We start from the raw sequence: 19,594 nt of genomic DNA on the forward strand, positions 1-19,594 counted from the left end.
TCATTTCAATATTTTCTCCAAATGAACACATTATTTCCCCCCCCCCCCCCCCCAGTGATGGGCGAGGGGGGCTGCTTCAGGCACCCGATGGGCGGAAGCCCGGTCCCCGGGGTGGAGCAGCGGCCGCTGTCGTAACAGAAGCTGCTTCTTACTGTCCCTGCTGAGGTCACCCCCCCTCGAAAGCAACCTTCTGACTGGGGGCCACTGGAGCCTCTGCCGGGGAATTCGGCTCCGGGGTACGGTACTGATACCGGGAGTGGAACCGTGTCAGCGCCTCATTCATGGGAGAAAAACATCCAAAAATAAAAAGAGGATAAAAAGCAAGGCAGAACCACACCCCCACACCCCCCCAATTCTCCCCTAAGGATGGGACTCCCCGAAACCCCACGCTGTGAGGAGCAGCTATTCCCTGTGGATATACGGAATGAGCTACAGCCAAGCGTGCCTGATGCTGGGGGGGGCAGGCTGGGCGATGCGGGGAGCTTGCGGGACCCCCGTCCCCCTGTGCGTATGCGGGGTGGGTAGGTGTTTTTGCTGGCTGCATCAGGTATTTTTGGTGACTTCTCGTCTGGGGAGGTACTTTTCTCTGCCTGCAGAAGGGAAACACTGCCAAGTTTGGTGTCCTGTGCCAGACCCTCTGTGTTTGGTGGGGACAAGGGGAGGAGGAACCAAAAACCCACCCAGGAGGACGCAGGAGACTCAGCAAGCAGGACCGAGACCCGGAAAGAAACTGGTGACAAAATACATATCGCCTGTGACAGGGCAGCAGCTCAGAAACCACGCAACGCCCTTCTCTTTTAAAAAAAAAAGTCGTTTAATCCATGAATTCCACAGCATCGCTGTCATACACAGCGGCAGGACACCTCGGTACGCGGGACACAGAGCCAAGGAGATGCAGTTACCCAGAAACACGCTTTTTCTTGGAAAAAAAAAAAAAAGCAAAAACCCGACCCCCCCTAAGGATGTCAGGGGGAAAACCAGCGGTAGATGACTGGAATAACTAGTTCTCTTCAGCAAGTTAAAGGCACTTAGCAAGGGAACGAAACTCCAGCCCGAGCAGGCTGCCTCACCCCGTGCCCCACGCGCGGGACCCTGGCAGGGGCGATGCCGGGGGCAGCTGCGCGGGGTTCCCCGGGAGCACCTGGGGGCCTTCTTCTTTTCTTCTCTTCTTTTCTCTTCTTTTCTCTTCTTTTCTCTTCTTTTCTCTTCTTTTCTTTTCTCTTCTTTTCTTTTCTCTTCTTTTCTTTTCTCTTCTTTTCTTTTCTTTTCTTTTCTTTTCTTTTCTTTTCTTTTCTTTTCTTTTCTTTTCTTTTCTTTTCTTTTCTTTTTTCTTTTCTTTTCTTTTTTCTTTTCTTTTCTTTTCTTTTCTTCTTTTCTTCTTTTCTTCTCTTTTCTTCTCTTTTCTTCTCTCTTTTCTTTTCTCTTTTCTCTTTTATTTTCTTTTCTTTTTTCTCTTTTCTTTTCTTTTTTCTCTTTTCTTTTCTTGTCTCTTCTCTTTTCTTTTCTCTTTTCTTTTCTTTTTTCTCTTTTCTCTTTTCTTTTCTTTTCTTTTCTTTTCTTTTCTTTTCTTTTCTTTTCTTTTCTTTTCTTTTCTTTTCTTTTCTTTTCTTTTCTTCTCTTTTCTTCTCTTTTCTTCTCTTTTCTCTTTTTTCTTTTCTCTTTTCTTTTCTTTCTAGGTGAGAGCAAATTTTTCAGATCTGGGGCTTTTGCTGTTGGTGCTTTAAATCCACCTCCTCCCTGGTACACGCAGAGCCGCTTCTGCCCGTCTCCGCGGGGACGGTTTTGGCCTCAGAGCGCTGCAAACGAGGCATTTTATGGAGCAGAAATATAAAACCCAGCTGGTCATGTGCTGGCAACAGCATCAAGCCAACCAAGACCCATCAGGAAAAACACCCCCAATACATATATATTTCTTTTTCTGCATAGATTAAATAAAAAAAAAAAAAGCAAAATAAGAGATTACATTGTCCCTGGTCTGCAGGCGAGGGCTCTCCAGCCTAACCCAGCCCAGCATCTTTCTGCAGAAGCTGGGGCAGGCACAGGTCCCTGCTCAGGGTGACTGCTGGGTAGGGACACGGTCCCCCACGGGGGCTGTGGGACAGGGTCTGTCCACTGGAACCCCCCCGAGCAACTCCTGGGAGAGAGAAAAAACCCCTAAGTTAAACCAACACCCCCCCTCCTCAGCCCCACCGAACCCTGCCGAGAGCTGGCGCTTCCAGAACCTGCTCGTTCTGCAAAAAGAGGAGGGGGGATGGGAGACGAGAAAAAAAGCATTTTATAAAATACATTCTTGGCTGGAAATGAAATTTGAATGCAGCTCGACGCTTTCCTGAAAACACCCTGAATAAGTCATCAGCCAGACCCTTCGCCAAGATGAATTTGCCCCCGAGGAGAAAAGAATTAAAACGTAAAACGCCGTTGCGTGCTGCAGGCTACGGCCGGGCAGCCCGAGGAAGGGGACGGCCGAGCCGCTTCGGCATCGCAGCAAATCCAGGAGGGATGGAGACGGACCTGCGCGGTCTCACGGCGTCCCTGGTACGCGCAGAGGGGGACGCATCCGGCACTCAGCTGACGAACGCAGCCGCTAACGGGGAGGCCAGCCCAAAGGCAGAGAGGTGAGTAATTGCCATATATCATACATTTAATATGCTGCTTAGATTTTTTAACATAGATTTCTTTTTTTTTTTTTATTTCTGACATTGGTGAGTCATTTAAATATTTTGCCCAGACAATAAAATATTAAAAAAAGCCCATCTATGGTATGTGCCCACAGACTCTAACAATAGTCACAATATTAGGGCCCAGTGAATGTTATAAGAATCTCTCAAGTCCGTGTCATACATACATTATAAACTTACAAATAAATAACTACAAAAATCCTGTCCTCGCTCCGTGACTTCATGTGATTGGCAGCAACAACAACAAACAACCAAAGGCTCTGTCTGGTGACGGCAGCTCAGGAATCGCACGTTTAGCTCGAGGAATACATCACCGGTGCAACACCAAAGCCAACCGCAAGGCAACAAAAAGACGTCCCCTACGAAACAATTTTTTTGATTTTTATTTTACATATTTATACATAAAACTTTGAAGGTAACTCTCTGAATCCGACCGAATGTTAATAGCACATCTAAAAATGAATGTCAGGTAGTCAACATTCACAAAATGTTGAAAACTGATTAAAATATACATATTACTGAAAGCTACAACTTCACTACGAGGCAGGCATGTATTTTTTTTGACTTGTATAGCACCGTCAAGTACAAGTTTCTTTATTTTAAAACTACAGTGAAGAATAAAAAAGTAGTCAATGGTAAAATATCGTTCAACTCAAAATCTCTAAACAAACAAAAATAAAGTTAAGCTACCCTCTCTTCTCACCCATGGTTTATAATGTTATAAGTACTGTACATTTTTTGTAATAATATTATTAAAATGCCTGATATTTAGTGGCACGAGTAAAAAAATTAAAATAAATTAAGAAGCAGAGGCCAACCACCGGACATAAAGCTTCAGACATGGTCAATGACGAACACTGGTTTTCCCGGGTGCCGCCATGGACATCAGCGCTTGGACAACAGACAGAAGCAGAATGAAGTTCTTCGCTCGAGCTCCGCTCCCGGCGCTCCGGGGTTCATTTTGCCGGCATCTTCTCTGCCATGTGCTTCTGCTGGCTTTCGGCGTGTCTGTGGGGAGGAACGAAGCCGCGTCACTCGCCGAGGCGAGGAGGAACCCCCAGCCACGCGCAGGGCTCTGCTCCAAGCCAGCGTCCGCACCGCGCTGGCTTGGAACCAAAAATAACGAGGAAAAAAAAACCCCAAGCAGCGGGCGAGGGATGTGTGGTACCTGGGTGGGCTCCTGCGCGGCGGGAGGGGACCGGGAGGTGGTTGAAGGGGAGAGGGCACCCTTCTCCAGGGTGGTTCTGGGTCAGCCAGGATCCTTCCCTCCCCGAACAATGCGGGGACGGGGAGAGCCGGTGCCCCTTGCCACGCAGCAAAGCCCCCCCCATCCTCACCAGCTTCCCAATAAACTTCATTTACTAAACTGCTGCTAATTGCATTTAGGAAGCAAAGAGTTAGGAGGAGAAAGAGATGCGAGCTGGTGTAGGCATTCACCGACCGACCCTGGTCCACCCCCCATCCCCAATCCCCCCCCCCCCCTTTTCATCACTTGCTCTTCGTTAAGCGACGCAGCGACGGCATCTCGAAAGACTCCGAGGCGACAACCTCGGGCGGCACGAGAGCTGCTCCCAGCTCCCTCCCAAAGCCACCCCAGCTGCCAGAAAAGGTTTCCCAGGCTGGGCACCGTCAAATCCCAACCAGCCGCTACCCAGCACCGCGACGCTTTGAACCAGAAGCAAATTCAGGCCGTTATTTTCGCAAGCTTAGGGCTTCAGTTCCGAAACTGCAGTCCTCAAGAGGACCTGAGCACAGCGCCCTGCTCAGCCCTTACCTCTGATGGCAAAAGCTTTAGCACTGAAATTCTGCTAAAAGCAAACCCCGCTGCGCTGCCGACGGCAAGCTGGGACCCGTGAGGGGAGAGGAACCCCCCGAGGAGCCTCCTTCACCTGGTCAGGTCCTCGATGTCCACCAGCATCGCGTCCTGCTCCGTGTGCAGCTCGTCCCGGATCAGCAGCAGCTGCACCAGCTCCTCGTTCAAGCCTGGTGCCGGGGAGAAAGGGGGTGAGTCCAGGGTGTCCCGGGGAACCCCACTTTGGGACCCGTACGTCCCATGGGGAAGCCTCGGGTTGAGCTTTTTAATTCCCCACGGCAACGCAGAGCACGCTGCCCACCCGTCCCGCTCCGGGGTTACTGTCCCAGCCGGCCCCTCTGCTCAAGGGGGACGTTCCCGGTGCCAGGTCCTTGCTTGGGGCTGTGGCAAAGTGCAAGGAAGAAGAAGAAACCGAAAAGGAACACATGAAAAACGAGCAGGCCCCAGCCAACACTTCTCTTTGACCTACAGCCACCAGAGAATCGTAGAATCACAGAATCATTAAGGTTGGAAGAGACCTCTAAGACCATCAGTTCCAACTGTCACCCCAACACCCCCACGCCTGCTAAACCATGTCCCCAGGTGCCACATCCACACGTTTTTTGAACCCCTCCAGGGATGGGGACCCCACCACTGCCCTGGGCAGCCTGGTCCAAGGCCTGACCACTCCTTCAGTAAAGAAATTTCAACTAATATCCGATCTGAACCTCCCCTGACGCAACTCTCAAAATTTAATTAATTAATTAGTTGGAAGATGGAGATCCCCTGGGGATAAAAAAACCCCTGGATCTTCTGGAGAGAGCAAAGACAGACGAGGCGGTGGGGCACTGTCCCTGTGAGCAAATGCCAGGACCCACGAACCGCACTGAAGCACTGTGAGAGCGGATTGACCCCGGGGTGTTTGCTAAACCAGAGGGTTTCTCCACCTGCGGATGGCGCTGACGCCACGGCGCAGCGTCACGTGAAGACGCGGCCACGGAGCCCTGAACGGCAGGGGCTTCAGGACGGGCAGATTTCCCAGGGCTATTTTTACCCGGCCAGGTTTTGGGGTACAAGCGGGGCGTTGGGTGCTGGCACAACGCTGCAACCCTCCTCTCTCGAGGAGCCACGCTTTAGGAGAAACTGAAAAAACGAAAGGAAAAGGCTGACGGAGCCAAATCTGGAGAGAACTCCGGCTTCTGTGGCGGGCCTCTTTCATATATTCATGTTCTTATACATTTACCAACATTTCTGTGTGTATCCTGGACAACTGTTCTTAATTAAATGGGTCATACCAAAGAATAATTAAATGGGACATAACAAAGAATAATTAAATGGGGCATAACACAGAATAATTAAACAAGCATCACTTACTTTCTATCTGTGAGTGGAGATCATTGACTATCACTTGTAGCTGCCCGATAGTCATGTCTCTTAGGTCAGTGGGTTTTAAATTTCTCTTCATCAGGCATTCACTTATATGAGGCATATGTGGCAGCTGAAAAGACAGTTTCAATTTCTTACTGCTTTCTTCAAGCTATTTGTATGTCCAAACAGCGGCAGCTCACGTCGCTTGCATCCCCCTCCCACGACCCTACACCAATGGCCACAATGAGAGCACCAAAACAAGCCGAAACATCCTCACAATGTTGGCCCCACGTCTTCAAATCTACCAATGTATTCACAGAACCACAGAATGTTCGGGGTTGGCAGGGACCTCTGTTGGTCACCCAGCCCAACCCCCTGCCCAAGCAGGGTCACCCTGAGCAGGCTGCACAGCACCGCATCCAGGCGGGGATGGAATATCTCCAGAGAAGGAGACTCCACAACCTCCCTGGGCAGCCTGGGCCAGGGCTCCATCACCCTCAGAGGGAAGAAGTTCTTCCTCGTGTTCAGCTGGAGCTTCCTCTGCTTCAGTTTGTGCCCGTTGCCCCTTGTCCTGTCGCTGGGCACCACTGCAGAGTCTGGCCCCATCCTCCTGACCCCCACCCTGCAGATATTTAGAGGCATTTCTAAGGTCCCCTCTCAGCCTTCTCTTCTTCAGGCTGAACAAGCCCAGCTCCCTTAGCCTCTCCTCGAAGGAGAGATGCTCCAGTCCCCTCCTCATCCTCGTAGCCCTCCGCTGGACTCTATCCAGTAGCTCCTCATCTTTCTTGAACTGGGGAGCCCAGCACTGGACACAGCACTGCAGATGGGGCCTCACCAGAGCAGAGTAGAGGGGAAGGAGAACCTCCCTCGACCTGCTGGCCACACTCCTCCTAATGCACCCCAGGATCCCATTGGCCTTCTTGGCAGCCAGGGCACACTGCTGGCTCATGGTCACTTTGTCGTCCCCCAGCACACCCAGGTCCCTCTCCACAGAGCTGCTCTCCAGCAGGTCCGCCCCAGCCTGTACTGGTGCCTGGGGTTGTTCCTCCCCAGGTGCAAGACCCTGCCCTTGCCCTTGTTGAACTCCATCAGGTTCCTCTCTGCCCAACTCTGCAGCCTGTCCATGTAAAGGGAGGTGAGGGCTCCAGCGAGCACCGTAAGCAAGCACCGCTGCCCGCAGCACGTGTGTCTTGACACGCAAAAGCAAACAGCAGCAGGGCTGGTGTCACCTCCCCGTGCCCTCCCGTGGCCCCCACTTACAAGATCCGCTACCGGCGATTTCTTCCTGTTCTGCTTTTCCACCTCGACCTGCATTTTCGCCATGGGCTTCGCCATAGCCAAGGCCATTTTGGCTTCAGCTTGGAGTTTCTTTTGCCTGGTGAGAAAATCCATGTCGTCGAGGGACTCCGACTCTTCCTCCGTCGTGTCTCTGTCGGAGTAGGACGAGCTCTGCTTGCTCTAGGAAAGCAGAGAGGCAGCCGTTACCGCCCTGTCGCCCCAGCCGCGCTGCCGCAAAGAACTTTGCCGTCTACATGTTTTTGTGCACTTACAAGCGGTATCATTTCTACAGGAAAGGTGAAGAGCACAGATTTTTTTTTTTTTTAAATTTTAATCCACAAGTTTATCTTTAAAAATCAGAGTAATTCCCAGATAAGCTCCCTTGTCGATTAATAGCAGCTCAAGCACTTCAGATGCGAAGCGGAGCCAACCAGATCAATGGGTGTCGAAGGGACAGACTGGCTAAGCTGGAGGAGAACATCTGGGGCCTCTGTGCTACATTCACCAGGAAAAGAGAGCAGAGGAAAGCTGGCGGGAGCTGATATGGCTTCGTATCCATTACTGCCCTGATAATTATCAGAGCCAAAAAGAAAGGGAGGAAGGAAGGAGGAAGGAACACCTTCACATGAAGGCATCCGCTCCACAGCAGCCCCGTGCTAGCCGGGCGCAATTTCCTATCTGCCCCTCAGCATCTCGCATTTCTTTCATTGACAGCTGAAGACGCTGCTCTGGGATTTAGCGTTGCAGTTTTAATAGGATCAGCTCTTCATCAGCTTCCATTACAGATAGCTTCATGGTTTCCACGCTCCGGAGCCTCTGTGGGACGGGCTCCCAGACCTACCATGGGCGACAATGGCGTGTCCAGGCTGGTTTCTGTCTTGCTGTCATCGGCGTCGCTGTCCTTGTCGCTGCCGCTGTCGTTCACGAAGCAAATCTGCAGGTTCATCCCACTTTGTAATCTGCGGGGGGAAAGGGAGAGGTGATGTCGCGGTCCCCTCGCGCCGGCCACCCACAGCTCTCCCCACCAAGCGCCGTCCGCAGAGTTGTTCGCCTTTTCAAAGGACACTGTTGGCCTCAGGAAAATATAGCCATTTTCACATTTTTTTTTCCCAAGCCGATGGTCATCCTCCAGCCCAAAGCCGAGCCGGGACCACCATCCCGCGGCGGCAGGCCACGGGCAAGCCCCCAGCCCTGCCCAGCGCTGCCATTTCTGCGTGGGACCGGAACCCAGCAGCACGGTAACGGCAATGGTTCTACCACCATCTGTTGATGAACTGCAGAACTGCCGAGACGCCGCGGGGCTGTCATCATCACAGCTGGCTACATTCTTACATTAAATAAAATATTAAAGTATATATAAATATATTAATATATAAAATAGAAATAAATATATTTTAGACATAATATATAAAATACTATTATATTATATAAAATCATATGTCAACAATTGAAATTCTTTATTCAGAAGGGCAGTAAGCCTGGTTGTGGCCAAGAGGCACTACTGTCCCACAAGAGATGACTCCTGTGCTTTCCGGACCCCCTGCACCGCTTGGACAGGCTAAGACCACCCGAATTCACCTCCCGGGGGCTGATTTTCTCCAGACACGGTGGCTCAGGGGCATCCCAGCGCAGGCTGAGAGAAGGGAAAAGCAATTCCACAGCTGGGAGCGTCCCGACTTTGGCTCACGCACCAGTCCTGCCCCAAGGCCACCGCAGAGCGGGCCACCAGCCATGTCACACGCCTTTTACCGGCTCTGGCTGATGCCCCTGGAAGAGCACGGCACACCAAGCTCCAGGTGGACCCTGCCTCTCCCTGTGCTCAGATCGGCCTCCGAGAGCAAACACCACAACAGCTTTTTAGGAGCAAAAGGTGCCTGTGAAAGCCCCCGCTGATGCTCACATTGGAGCAGCTCTGCAGCCACCAGCCGAGCCCACGCGCCCCGGGCTCTCCAGGACAACTCGCCCACCGGACACCAGGGTCGGGCCCATTTGCCTCCTACAAAACCTGCTTCGGCTTTGCACATCTTCCAAATCCATTAAAAACGAACCCCAGAAACCACAAATTTCTGGGGTCACCTCTATCAGCCTTCTTGGTACATCCCAGCCCGGTGCTACCTGCTGAAGACAGGGCAAGCCCCCCGCCACGTTCTGCTGCCCATTCTTCCCCATCCCCAACACGGGTGCTTCTATCACAGAATCACAGAATGGCCGGGGTTGGCAGGGTCCTCTGTGGGTCACCCAGCCCAACCCCCTGCCCAAGCAGGGTCACCCACAGCAGGCTGCACAGCACCACGTCCAGGCGGGGCTGGAATATCTCCAGAGAAGGAGACTCCACAGCCTCCCTGGGCAGCCTGGGCCAGGGCTCCCTCACCCTCAGAGGGAAGAAGTTCTTCCTCGTGTTCAGCTGGAACTTCCTCTGCTTCAGTTTGTGCCCGTTGCCCCTTGTCCTGTCGCTGGGCACCACTGCAAAGAGTCTGGCTCCATCCTCATGACACCCACCCTGCAGATATTTAGAGGCATTTCTAAGGTCCCCTCTCAGCCTTCTCTTCTCCAGGCTGAACAAGCCCAGCTCCCTCAGCCTCTCCTCGTAGGAGAGATGCTCCCGTCCCCTCATCGTCCTTGTAGCCCTCTGCTGGACTCTGTCCAGTAGCTCCTCATCTTTCTTGAACTGGGGAGCCCAGCACTGGACACAGCACTGCAGATGGGGCCTCACTAGGGCAGAGCAGAGGGGGAGGAGAACCTCCCTTCGACCTGCTGCCTACACTCCTCTTGATGCACCCCAGGATCCCATTGGCCTTCTGGGCACCCAGGGCACGCTGCTGGCTCATGGTCACCTTGTCACCCACCAGCACTCCCAGGTCCCTCTCCACAGAGCTGCTCTCCAGCAGGTCAGCCCCAGCCTGTACTGGTGCCTGGGGTTGTTCCTCCCCAGGTGCAGGACCCTGCCCTTGCCCATGTACTCATGGACATCAAACTCTTCTTATCCTTTTATGTTCGTGGCATTTGTTATTCACCGTTACCATACAACAGAAGCATGAATAATTCTGCGCAAGCTCCCAAGCCGTGCCGGACAGATGCGGGGACGCAGGCCGGGGCGCAGGACGCGCCCTTGGCTCGGCTTCAAATCTCATCGCGCGGAAAGGGCACGGCGAGTGCGAAACGCGGGTCTGCGACCACTGCGCCTCTGCAGGGCACGACCCCGACGCCCGAAACCCAGCAATTTCTGCTCTTTTATTTCAGGCGCGAGCACAGAAATGAGAGCAATGGGGCTGCCGAGGTTCCTGTGGGTCCTGCCGCGGGCAGCGCCCAACCCCAACGCTTTGCCTGGACTATAAAGATGAACGAAACGCCGAAGTGTTCAGGTACAGCTGGTGATTTCTCGGGGCACAGCTGCCAAGCCCTGCCGCACAGCGTTAATTAGACCCGCGCCATAATTACCAGACAGCAGCTCCTGGTTTAGCTGTAACTACACAGAGCAAAAATTGTTTTCCCTTTCCAATGACTCGCAGCTCCATTTAATTTCACAGTCGTACCCCTCCGGCGTAACAGCAAGTGTTCCTCCCGGCCTTACACCTCTCTAAGACCTTCTCCTTCTTCCACACCATGGCAACAGGTAGATCCTCACTCCCAACGTGGGAGGCACGCAATGCTTTCCAAGTGCCACAGGTTACTCCCAGCAGTGGATCGGAAACAAGCCTTGCCGGAGTATATTTGATGTAGAAATCTTAAAAATCAGAGTAAGTGCTATGCAGCCCAGGCTACGCAACATGCAGCCCCAGGGATGGAGCCATCCAGCGAGCAGAGCCTGCGTGGAGCACGTGGACATGGAGGAGAGGCCGGGAGCCACGTTAAAGCTCATTATTTCCATTCTCCAGGGCTTTCTGCGCGTGACATTAATTGCTCTCCACCGCCCTGCTGTCACCAGGGCTACCTGCCAGCGTAACACCTGCTTCCAGCGGGCTGCCACCTCCCCAGCCACCGAGGGAAGAGGCCCCTTCACAAACTTGTGGTCTCTCACCAACCACTACCACGCTGCGTGACCCAGGACTGGTGGGAGCATGGGACCATCCTTGAGCCCTGCCCTGCTTCGGACATGCACGACTGGCATTAAATCAGAATAAAAGTCCTCAATATTCTGCAACTCAAGGTAACGAGCTCGTTGGAAAGCAAAATTAATCAACCATTTTCACGACAGTAACTCCAGTTGCGCATTCGTGGTTACTTCCACCACCACTCCTGGTCTGCACAAGTCCACAGGTTCAGGACAGAGATCCAAAATGAGAACCTGAAGGAAACCTAACTCAAGAAACTTTCGCTCATTTGTTTTATCCTCAGAGCACTGAAACATTTCTTTTATACAGTTTTAACTCAATATTTTAGCGTACTGCTCTCAATTATTTACATAACAGACACCAGTTGTCTTTGGAGCAGAAGACGTTGTTCTAAAACAAGGAAAATTCAAGAATATTGTCACAAGTAAAAACGGAGGGATCCTCTGCAGGGCAGGTCTCGGGCCGTCCCGCTGGAGGCATCTCACACTTCTCAGCCTCCAAAGAGGTTTTGGGCGGTGAGGCCGCCCGGCTTACCGGGAGGAGAGGCTGGGCTTGCCGCTCTTGCTACAGCTGGTGTAAAGTCCTGGGCCATCGTCGAAGAAGCTGCCCAGAGCCAACTTCTGCCTGATGGACTCCCGCTCATTCTTCTGGGCCTGAAAGGGAAGGGCAACAAGAAAGGATGAGGCTGCCGGCCACGCCAGCACCCAGGAGAGGTGTCCCACCAGCCCCACCGCCACGCTCACGATGCCCAGCATCCTCCAAGCTCGGGTGGGCCACATAGCCCATCCCAACAGGGAAGCCCACCTGCATCTCTCTCTCCACGTACTGATAGATCTATATCTATATACACACACACACCTGACATATACATAATATATATATACTGATAGCTGTACCTATCGCCATGTACAGCGACCGAGGCCACGCCTGCAGCGCTAGCACCTTCCACTTCTCCGAACAGCCCCAAAACCACACAACCCTTCTTCTGCCAGCCTGCTCAGAGATGTGTTTTTAACCATCGCCATCATATTATCCACATATACATATATATATGGACATATATATATCCATCTATACATATCTCCATATATATATGATTTTTTGAACAAGGGCAAACTACAAAGTGATTTGAAATTAATCACCGACCAATGATTATGGAGATGACTGTGTCAACAAAACGTGGAATAAATGAAAATCACAGAGCTAGACTCAAAATTAGCAGCTGTACTATCCCGGTGTCTGTTGCTAATGGATTATGTGCCAACGCTGATAACAAATTCATACAAGGCGGCAAGTTATTGATAGCAGGAACAATCTGAAGCCCTCAAACATTTCATTTTAAAATAACACATAATAACCGATCAAGAATATGCAACAAAAGAAAACATAGCAGGCAAGCATGGGCTGCTTCCACAGTGTCAATTAACATAACCGTGCTTCTCTTATTTCACCTGAGTAAAAATACAGCATCTTTTTTAATAGGAGCAAGTGAGATATAACAAAATGCAAATTATTAACTTAAAATAGCTAATAATTTAATTCCAACTCCCGCGCTGACTGTATGCATTACATTATCACAGTGCCCATTACACTGCCAGTCCCTTACCAAAATACATACTTCATTCGTAACCTAACTCCTCTTATTTAAAATACTTAGAATCTTAAAAATAACCCCCACGGCACCAAGCGGTATCGAGTTTTCGGGTTCAGCTCCCCGTTTCCGAAGTTCTACCGAGACCACCCAGCTATGTTCTTCTATTTTGTTTTTTTCAGGTTTCAGTAATCGACGCCTCCATCACCCGCAGGCAGTTAGATCGGAAGAAAGAGCAGCCAGCCCTGCCCGTGAAGGCAGCAGAGGGAAAAAAATAAGTAAAATTGAGTGGGAAACATTTTTTTTAACGGACTGAAGGCAGAGACAGGGCTGCCCGTGCCGGTCCCTCGCGCTGCCCACCCCATGACGTGGGGTCTCCCCTGAGTGTGCCAGCTGCTGCCCTCGCCACATCGATATTTCATCAGGTCATGGATACCGAGCCTCCCCCCTTTTCCCACCCAGCTGATCCTCTCCCCCATCTTCCCACCTACCTCTGCTGGTCCTTGTGTTCCTACAGCAAGCAGGAGCCCACAGCGCATCCCCACCTCCTCCCGCCAGCCGGGACGGCTCCCTCCCTCCCTCCGCGCCATATCCACCCCCTCTGTGTGCGCCGAAAAATTGCTCTTCTCTCCATCGAAACACACCTAAATACAGGCACACCTTCACCCCTTTCAGACGGGGCTGTCTCTCCAGACCTTTGCTAATTTTGCTCCACTTCCCACCGAGACCGTGACTGCTCCCAGCTTGGCTCTGCGCATTTAATCAACGGGCAATTTGTTTTCTCCACCAGGTCATTACTGAGGATATGAAATAACGCTGCTCCCACGACTGAGCTCAGAATATCCCATTTGATATGCCAGGCGCAGGCTAATGAGCATAAAGAAATCAAGAGTCCTATTTGTTATTATAAAACAGGGAACAGTTACTAAGAAATAGAATATACCTGAGGGAACTGGACTTTCGGCTCTGGAAAAATTACCCAGCAGCTGCAGCTGGGTATTGAAAACTATACATTGAGAAGGAAAAAGTGGGTTTTTGACCATCAAATATACTTACTCGGTATCTATCATAAAAAAATGGCTCAAATGCTCAAAATGCAAAGGTGCTAGCAAGAAAAACACAACCCCACGTTACTGAAATGTGTATGTGGGCACAAACTGAAGTAGAGCTGAACATGAGGAAGAACTTCTTCACTCTGAGGGTGACGGAGCCCTGGCCCAGGCTGCCCAGGGAGGCTGTGGAGTCTCCTTCTCTGGAGATATTCCAGCCCTGCCTGGACGCAGTGCTGTGCAGCCTGCTCTGGGTGACCCTGCTTGGGCAGGGGTTGGACTGGGTGACCCACAGAGGGCCCTGCCAACCCCGACCATGCTGTGATTCTGTGATTCTATGCTGACACCGAATCGGGAAATGTTCTGTATTTCTGCTAGCGGAGTCTGGCGTGGAGCTGAAGTCAGGTTCAGACAGTTCTTTTCAACAAAAGGCTGCTTTTTATGTTGAAAGCGAAACAGTCTGGGGCAGATGTTTTCCCTCTCGCCGCTGACCTTCCCCTTTGGAAGGGCGGTCGCCACCTTTTGTTTCAGCACACGAATAAAAAACACTGCGTCAGACCATGGCCGCGACTGCCCACACGTCAAACGCGTCCCACAGCCGCTCCAGCGGCAGCAGATTGCCAGGCAAGGGTCAGCCTCTCCCCGCTGCAGGCACAGACACCGTCCCCCAGCCCTGGTTCGAATTAGCGCTGTCCATAAATCCAGCGCGATCACCTCGCCGGGGTTTGCAGACTCTATGCAACCGTTCCCGCTCTCCACCACCCGCTGGCACCCAGCCCGTCCCCGACACGCTGCGGCACCTCAACACCAAAAAACCCTACATTTCTGGTCGAGAGCCTGAATTTCCCCAATATACGCATTTGTCCCATACGACCCCATCCCTGCGGGCACACGGAGCTACCGCTGAAGCCGGGGGCCTTCCCCGACCAACCCGCAGCAGGATGGAGAGCGGATGCCCACGGCAGTGGGCACAAGATCTCCGCAGTTTCCTGGGAAACCAAGTCCATATTGTGTTATTTACATAATTTACAAGGTAGCAGCTGGACTGCTCTTTTCACCATGAACCACTCCACGCCATGGTGTCCTGGTGGGTGACAAGGTGACCATGAGCCAGCAGTGTGCCCTGGGTGCCAAGAAGGCCAATGGGATCCTGGGGTGCATCAAGAGGAGTGTGGCCAGCAGGACGAGGGAGGTTCTCCCCCTCTACACTGCCCCGGTGAGGCCCCATCTGCAGTGTTGTATCCAGTGCTGGGCTCCCCAGTTCAAGAAAGATGAGGAGCTACTGGAGAGTCCAGCAGAGGGCTACGAGGATGAGGAGGGGACTGGAGCATCTCTCCTGTGAGGAAAGGCTGAGGGAGCTGGGCTTGTTCAGCCCGGAGAAGAGAAGGCTGAGAGGGGACCTTAGAAATGTCCATAAATATCTGCAGGGTGGGTGTCAGGAGGACGGGGCCAGACTCTTTGCAGTGGTGCCCAGCGACAGGACAAGGGGCAGTGGGCACAAACTGAAGCAGAGGAAGCTCCAGCTGAACAGGAGGAAGAACTTCTTCCCTCTGAGGGTGACGGAGCCCTGGCCCAGGCTGCCCAGGGAGGCTGTGGAGTCTCCTTCTCTGGAGATATTCCATCCCTGCCTGGACGCGGTGCTGTGCAGCCTGCTGTGGGTGACCCTGCTTGGGCAGGGGGTTGGGCTGGGTGACCCACAGAGGGCCCTGCCAACCCCTGCCATGCTGGGATTCTGTGATTTAGCACGCAGGCACCCGCACTAGCAGCCTTTACTCACTACAAACGTCACCTGAAACAGCGGATAAGATCGCACACGGAACATTTTTTTGGCGTCGAGGTGTAGCAGCGATTTGCCAGGCTCCCTGTCGTCCTCCAAGACCCTCCCCCACCCCTGACAGAGCAGCCAGCTCCTAACGACGGCTGCGATGGCGCTTCTGGAGCTACACCAACGGCTACCAAACCCGGGCTGAATACCAGGCGTGCTTTGCTAAGTCGCTGCCTGTTTGGAGAGGGAAAAAGTCTAATCACACCGTGAATTACAGATTAACGGGAGCCAGCAGCACTTCAGCAGGAGCCCATCCCAGCCGGGCAGTGCCGCTGCTGTGTGACACCAGGGCTTCAAGCACTGTGAGGCTGGTGGAGCCTGGGGCCACCCCCCAGCACCAAACTGGGTGCAGAGCCCGCGCCTGGCCCCGGCTGGGAACGCTGCGACACAGCCAGGCCACCAAGGCTATTTTTGCCAGGGTCTGTCATTACAATGACTGTATTTAAAGCTCCAGACCCGTAGGCAGCGCCTTATTTTATCCCTGTAAAGCAGAAGCGCAATGACTGGATTTACAAACAGCCATCAGAACCCCAGAACATCGGTTTCACCTCCTTTTTCTCCGCGGTGGACTTGCTGATCAATGCAAAACCAAGCCAAACTGGCATGTCTCCAGCCACGTGGCCAGCTGCCTTACGACCCCGTGGTCTCGAGGTACACGGACGCGTTTGGAAACATCCCTTGATGCTTTCTTTTATCATCCAGCGACACGGAAACGCAGCGAGGGGGAAGGTTTGCTGCCCGCTGTCGGTGTGTTAAACACCGCTGAGCGCTCCCCTGCTCCGGCACCCGAACCCCAGCACCCTGGGAGGGTGCTGGGCAGCGTTTCGACCGTTCCCCCTCCCGCCAAGAACCCAACTGTTGACAGACAGAGAGCTCCTTTTTGTCCCTTACCTTTTTATAACTCCCCTCCCCGGCCGGCGCGGCTGCTTTCCTGATGACGTCACCCATGCCATCACCCTCCCGGCTCATCTCCTTCGCTCTGGGGTCCTCACGCGGCCGGTGAAACGCTCCTGCCGGGGCATCTCACTCCTTCCTCCGCTCTTCAGCCGGCACCATGGGGGTCAAGCGCTCGTCCCCGGAGCCAAGCCCTGCGGCAGCCCACTGTCCCTCGGCCGGGACGCGTCCCCGGCCCCTCTCGCCTCCCGGCCGCTCCGCAGCACCTTGCTTTTCCCAAATAAAGTCAACGGCTGCGCCAGAGCCCCGGCCAGCTGGGGAGAGGGAGGCGAGGGCTGCGCGGGCCAGGGAAGCCGCGTCCTGCTCCAGCCACTGCCAGCACCGGATAAAAATAGCCCCGAGCCCTCGCCGGCTACACAAGGGCAGGAAAAATCCCAGTGTCTGATGTCAAAATCCAAGCCCAGCAGCATAGTCATGGCTAGAGGGGGCAGGAGGAAGGGGCTTTCTCGTGGGGTTTTCACCATGGAAATTATCCAAACGACATCCCGGTGTCGGAGGAGCTGCCCGCGGCTGGGGCAGAGCTGGAGCGGTCCCCAGCCCTGGCACGGCCGCTCGGGGATGGGCAGCCACAGCATCGTCGACCTCAAGATGAAGTTTTGTTACCACTCTTTATACGAAAAACACCAGAAGAGACCCCAGGGAGTGATTTCTTGGCTAAACCAGCTTTTTCAGGTGCAAAACCCAAGTTTCTAGGAATTGCGGGCTTGTGGACCCCAGGGACCACTGCACCGCCTGGTCCCCGCTCCAGGGTGGCCAAGCACCTCAGCCCCGGCTCCCGGGGGCTCTGCAGCCCCCAAACCTTCACCCCTTACAACTCCAGCTCGCGCAGTCCCGCCCGGAGACCCAGGCTCCCCAACCCTGCACAAATCCTGCTCGGTCCTTGCCGAGCTGCCACCTGCGTCGCACCCAGCGCGGCGTGCTCCGGGTCCGCTGCGGGTGGGCAGCGAGAGGCCGAGACCCCGCGCTCGGGGCAGGCATTTCTACAGCAGATCCTTAGAAAGACGGAATTTACGCCGCAGTTCCTCAGCCGTCCTCCAAACGCGGCACGCTGGCAACAAAAGTACCGATTTCTGGTGCGGCACAACGATGCCGCGCGCTAGATGAATAATTTTAATAGCCCTACAAAGTTTACATGCTTAAACGATATATCGAAGTCATGCTGACATCATTTCACCCAAAATGCATATTCTAATCAGATTACCGGCTCTACCAACATACAAACTATGCATCACGGCACTACTCTACTCTGAAGTTTTGGGGAGAAAACAGTAATAACAAACAGGATTGTTTAATTCCATTCTCGACCCAGGATGCTGCTTTGTAACTGTATTTCACAAACGAAACAAAGTTGTTCTCTGGATATCTCATTATTTTTAGTTCCCCTCCACCGCTGACTCATTGCGTCCTTTCCTGCCGTTGCTAAATTAACTTCCTCTCCCGGCCGCGGGGATGGATCCTGACACAATAAATCTGGGGCGAAAAACCCAATCCCATCGCCCGAGAGGAAGGATGTGGTGGCCAGGAGCGCTGGGCGCGGACCAGGGGGACATGCTTCCCCTCCAATTCGGGACAAGTCCCCGCATTGCCCTCACCCATCGCAGGGGGACGTCCCCGCACCGAGACGGGGGTCCCAGCCCGGCCCCGCTGCGCCCGTGGTACCCAACGCAGCGGGGGAGACGCTGCGTGAACCCACGCTGCCAGCGAGCCGCCCCTCTACACACTGACACCAAAGCCCCTAAGGGTAGGAAGCGACATGGCCTACCAAAAATATATTTAGTGCTTTTCACCCATGTTCTTTGAAGCGTTTTATCCCCCATTCCAGGTCTCAGGCCGGCTCACCTCCGCCCTGCCCTCCGAGCCGGGATGCTCCAGGACCACCCTTCCGGAGGGGCAACCCCTAAGCAGATCCCACAGAGCTGGTCCCAATCTCCAGCGAAAACCCCGCTTCCAGCAGACACCTCGTTCCAGGCAACAGGAGAAAACCAAACCTGGTCAACCAAAAAACCCCCCAAAAACCCCCAAAACTGGGCTGGGAGCCCCTGCAACCACTGCTGGAGGCATATTTGGAAACTGGCCTCCACGGCCACAGCCGCCGCTGCCCACGGTGACGCTGGGGGGGGGACAGCGAGCCCGCTTTTCTTTTTATAGCACGCAGGGAAAGCTCGGTGCGGGTGTATCTGGAGCAGGTCGGGGGGTGTCCCTACGGCAGGAGCACGTGTGGCCACAGGGAACACGGGGCCGGGGACGGCAGCGCTGAAGCCATCCTTCAGCAAGGCGAGGCAATAGGACACATCAAGTTTTCCGTGCTTTAAGCAGGCGCTGATTGCTTACGGACAAGCGAGCGGTTAAATTGAACTCTGCTGCGCGGGCGTAACGCTTGCCCGAGTCGATGAAAAACCCCCTTGATGCTGTTGGGGCGAGGAACCCCCCCAGCTTTCTGCCCCCAACACTGCCAGGTACCGAGTTTAGTAGATAAAAGCCCTAAATTCCCCACAAAGTTCAACGAAAGCACCCTCCAAGCACCCTCCCTGCCAAGGCGGTGGTCACGGCCACAGGGCGCTCAGGCCAGGGTACGGAGGTGACTTCCAGGTCCGTCGAAATCTCAAGCTGCCAGAGCTATGTTGAAGTGAACAATGTCCAGAACTTCTGGAGGGACGGAACGCCATCCCGAGGGACCTGGGCAGCCTGGAGAGGTGGGCCTGCGTGAACTGCGTGAAGTTCAACAAGGCCAAGTGCAAGGTCCTGCACGTGGGTCGGGGCGATCCCAAACACGAGTACAGGCTGGGCGGAGAGTGGCTCGAGAGCAGCCCTGAGGAGAAGGACTTGGGGGTGCTGGTGGGTGAGCAGATCACCATGAGCCGGCAATGTGCGCTGGCAGCCCAGAAAGCCAACCATGCCCTGGGCTGCATCCAGAGCAGCGTGGGCACAGGGCGAGGGAGGAGATTCTGCCCCTTGACTCCGCTCTCGTCAGACCCCACCTGGAGTCCTGCGTCCAGCTCTGGAGCCC

General features: G+C 53.7%; 1 protein-coding gene across 3 annotated transcripts in view; it reads right to left on the minus strand.

Moving 5' to 3' along the window:
• Positions 1–3,046: 3,046 nt before the first annotated feature.
• The window catches only part of SCHIP1 (schwannomin interacting protein 1), a 192,738-nt gene continuing 176,190 nt past the window's right edge, over positions 3,047–19,594 (minus strand). For 2 of the 3 annotated variants that reach the window (XM_075418394.1, XM_075418395.1), the window contains 6 exons: positions 11,703–11,821; positions 7,958–8,075; positions 7,099–7,296; positions 5,845–5,968; positions 4,568–4,661; positions 3,047–3,686 (listed from right to left, as the gene is read on the minus strand). In XM_075418394.1, the coding sequence (XP_075274509.1) occupies positions 3,635–3,686; positions 4,568–4,661; positions 5,845–5,968; positions 7,099–7,296; positions 7,958–8,075; positions 11,703–11,821 (705 nt within the window). In that variant the 3' untranslated portion in view covers positions 3,047–3,634. Of the gene's footprint in view, positions 3,687–4,567; positions 4,662–5,844; positions 5,969–7,098; positions 7,297–7,957; positions 8,076–11,702; positions 11,822–16,524; positions 16,826–19,594 lie in introns of those variants that run through there. The other variant, XM_009939990.2, reaches the window with a different exon arrangement.

Source organism: Opisthocomus hoazin, chromosome 4 (assembly GCF_030867145.1).
Source record: "Opisthocomus hoazin isolate bOpiHoa1 chromosome 4, bOpiHoa1.hap1, whole genome shotgun sequence".
Classification (NCBI taxonomy): Eukaryota; Metazoa; Chordata; class Aves; order Opisthocomiformes; family Opisthocomidae; genus Opisthocomus; species Opisthocomus hoazin.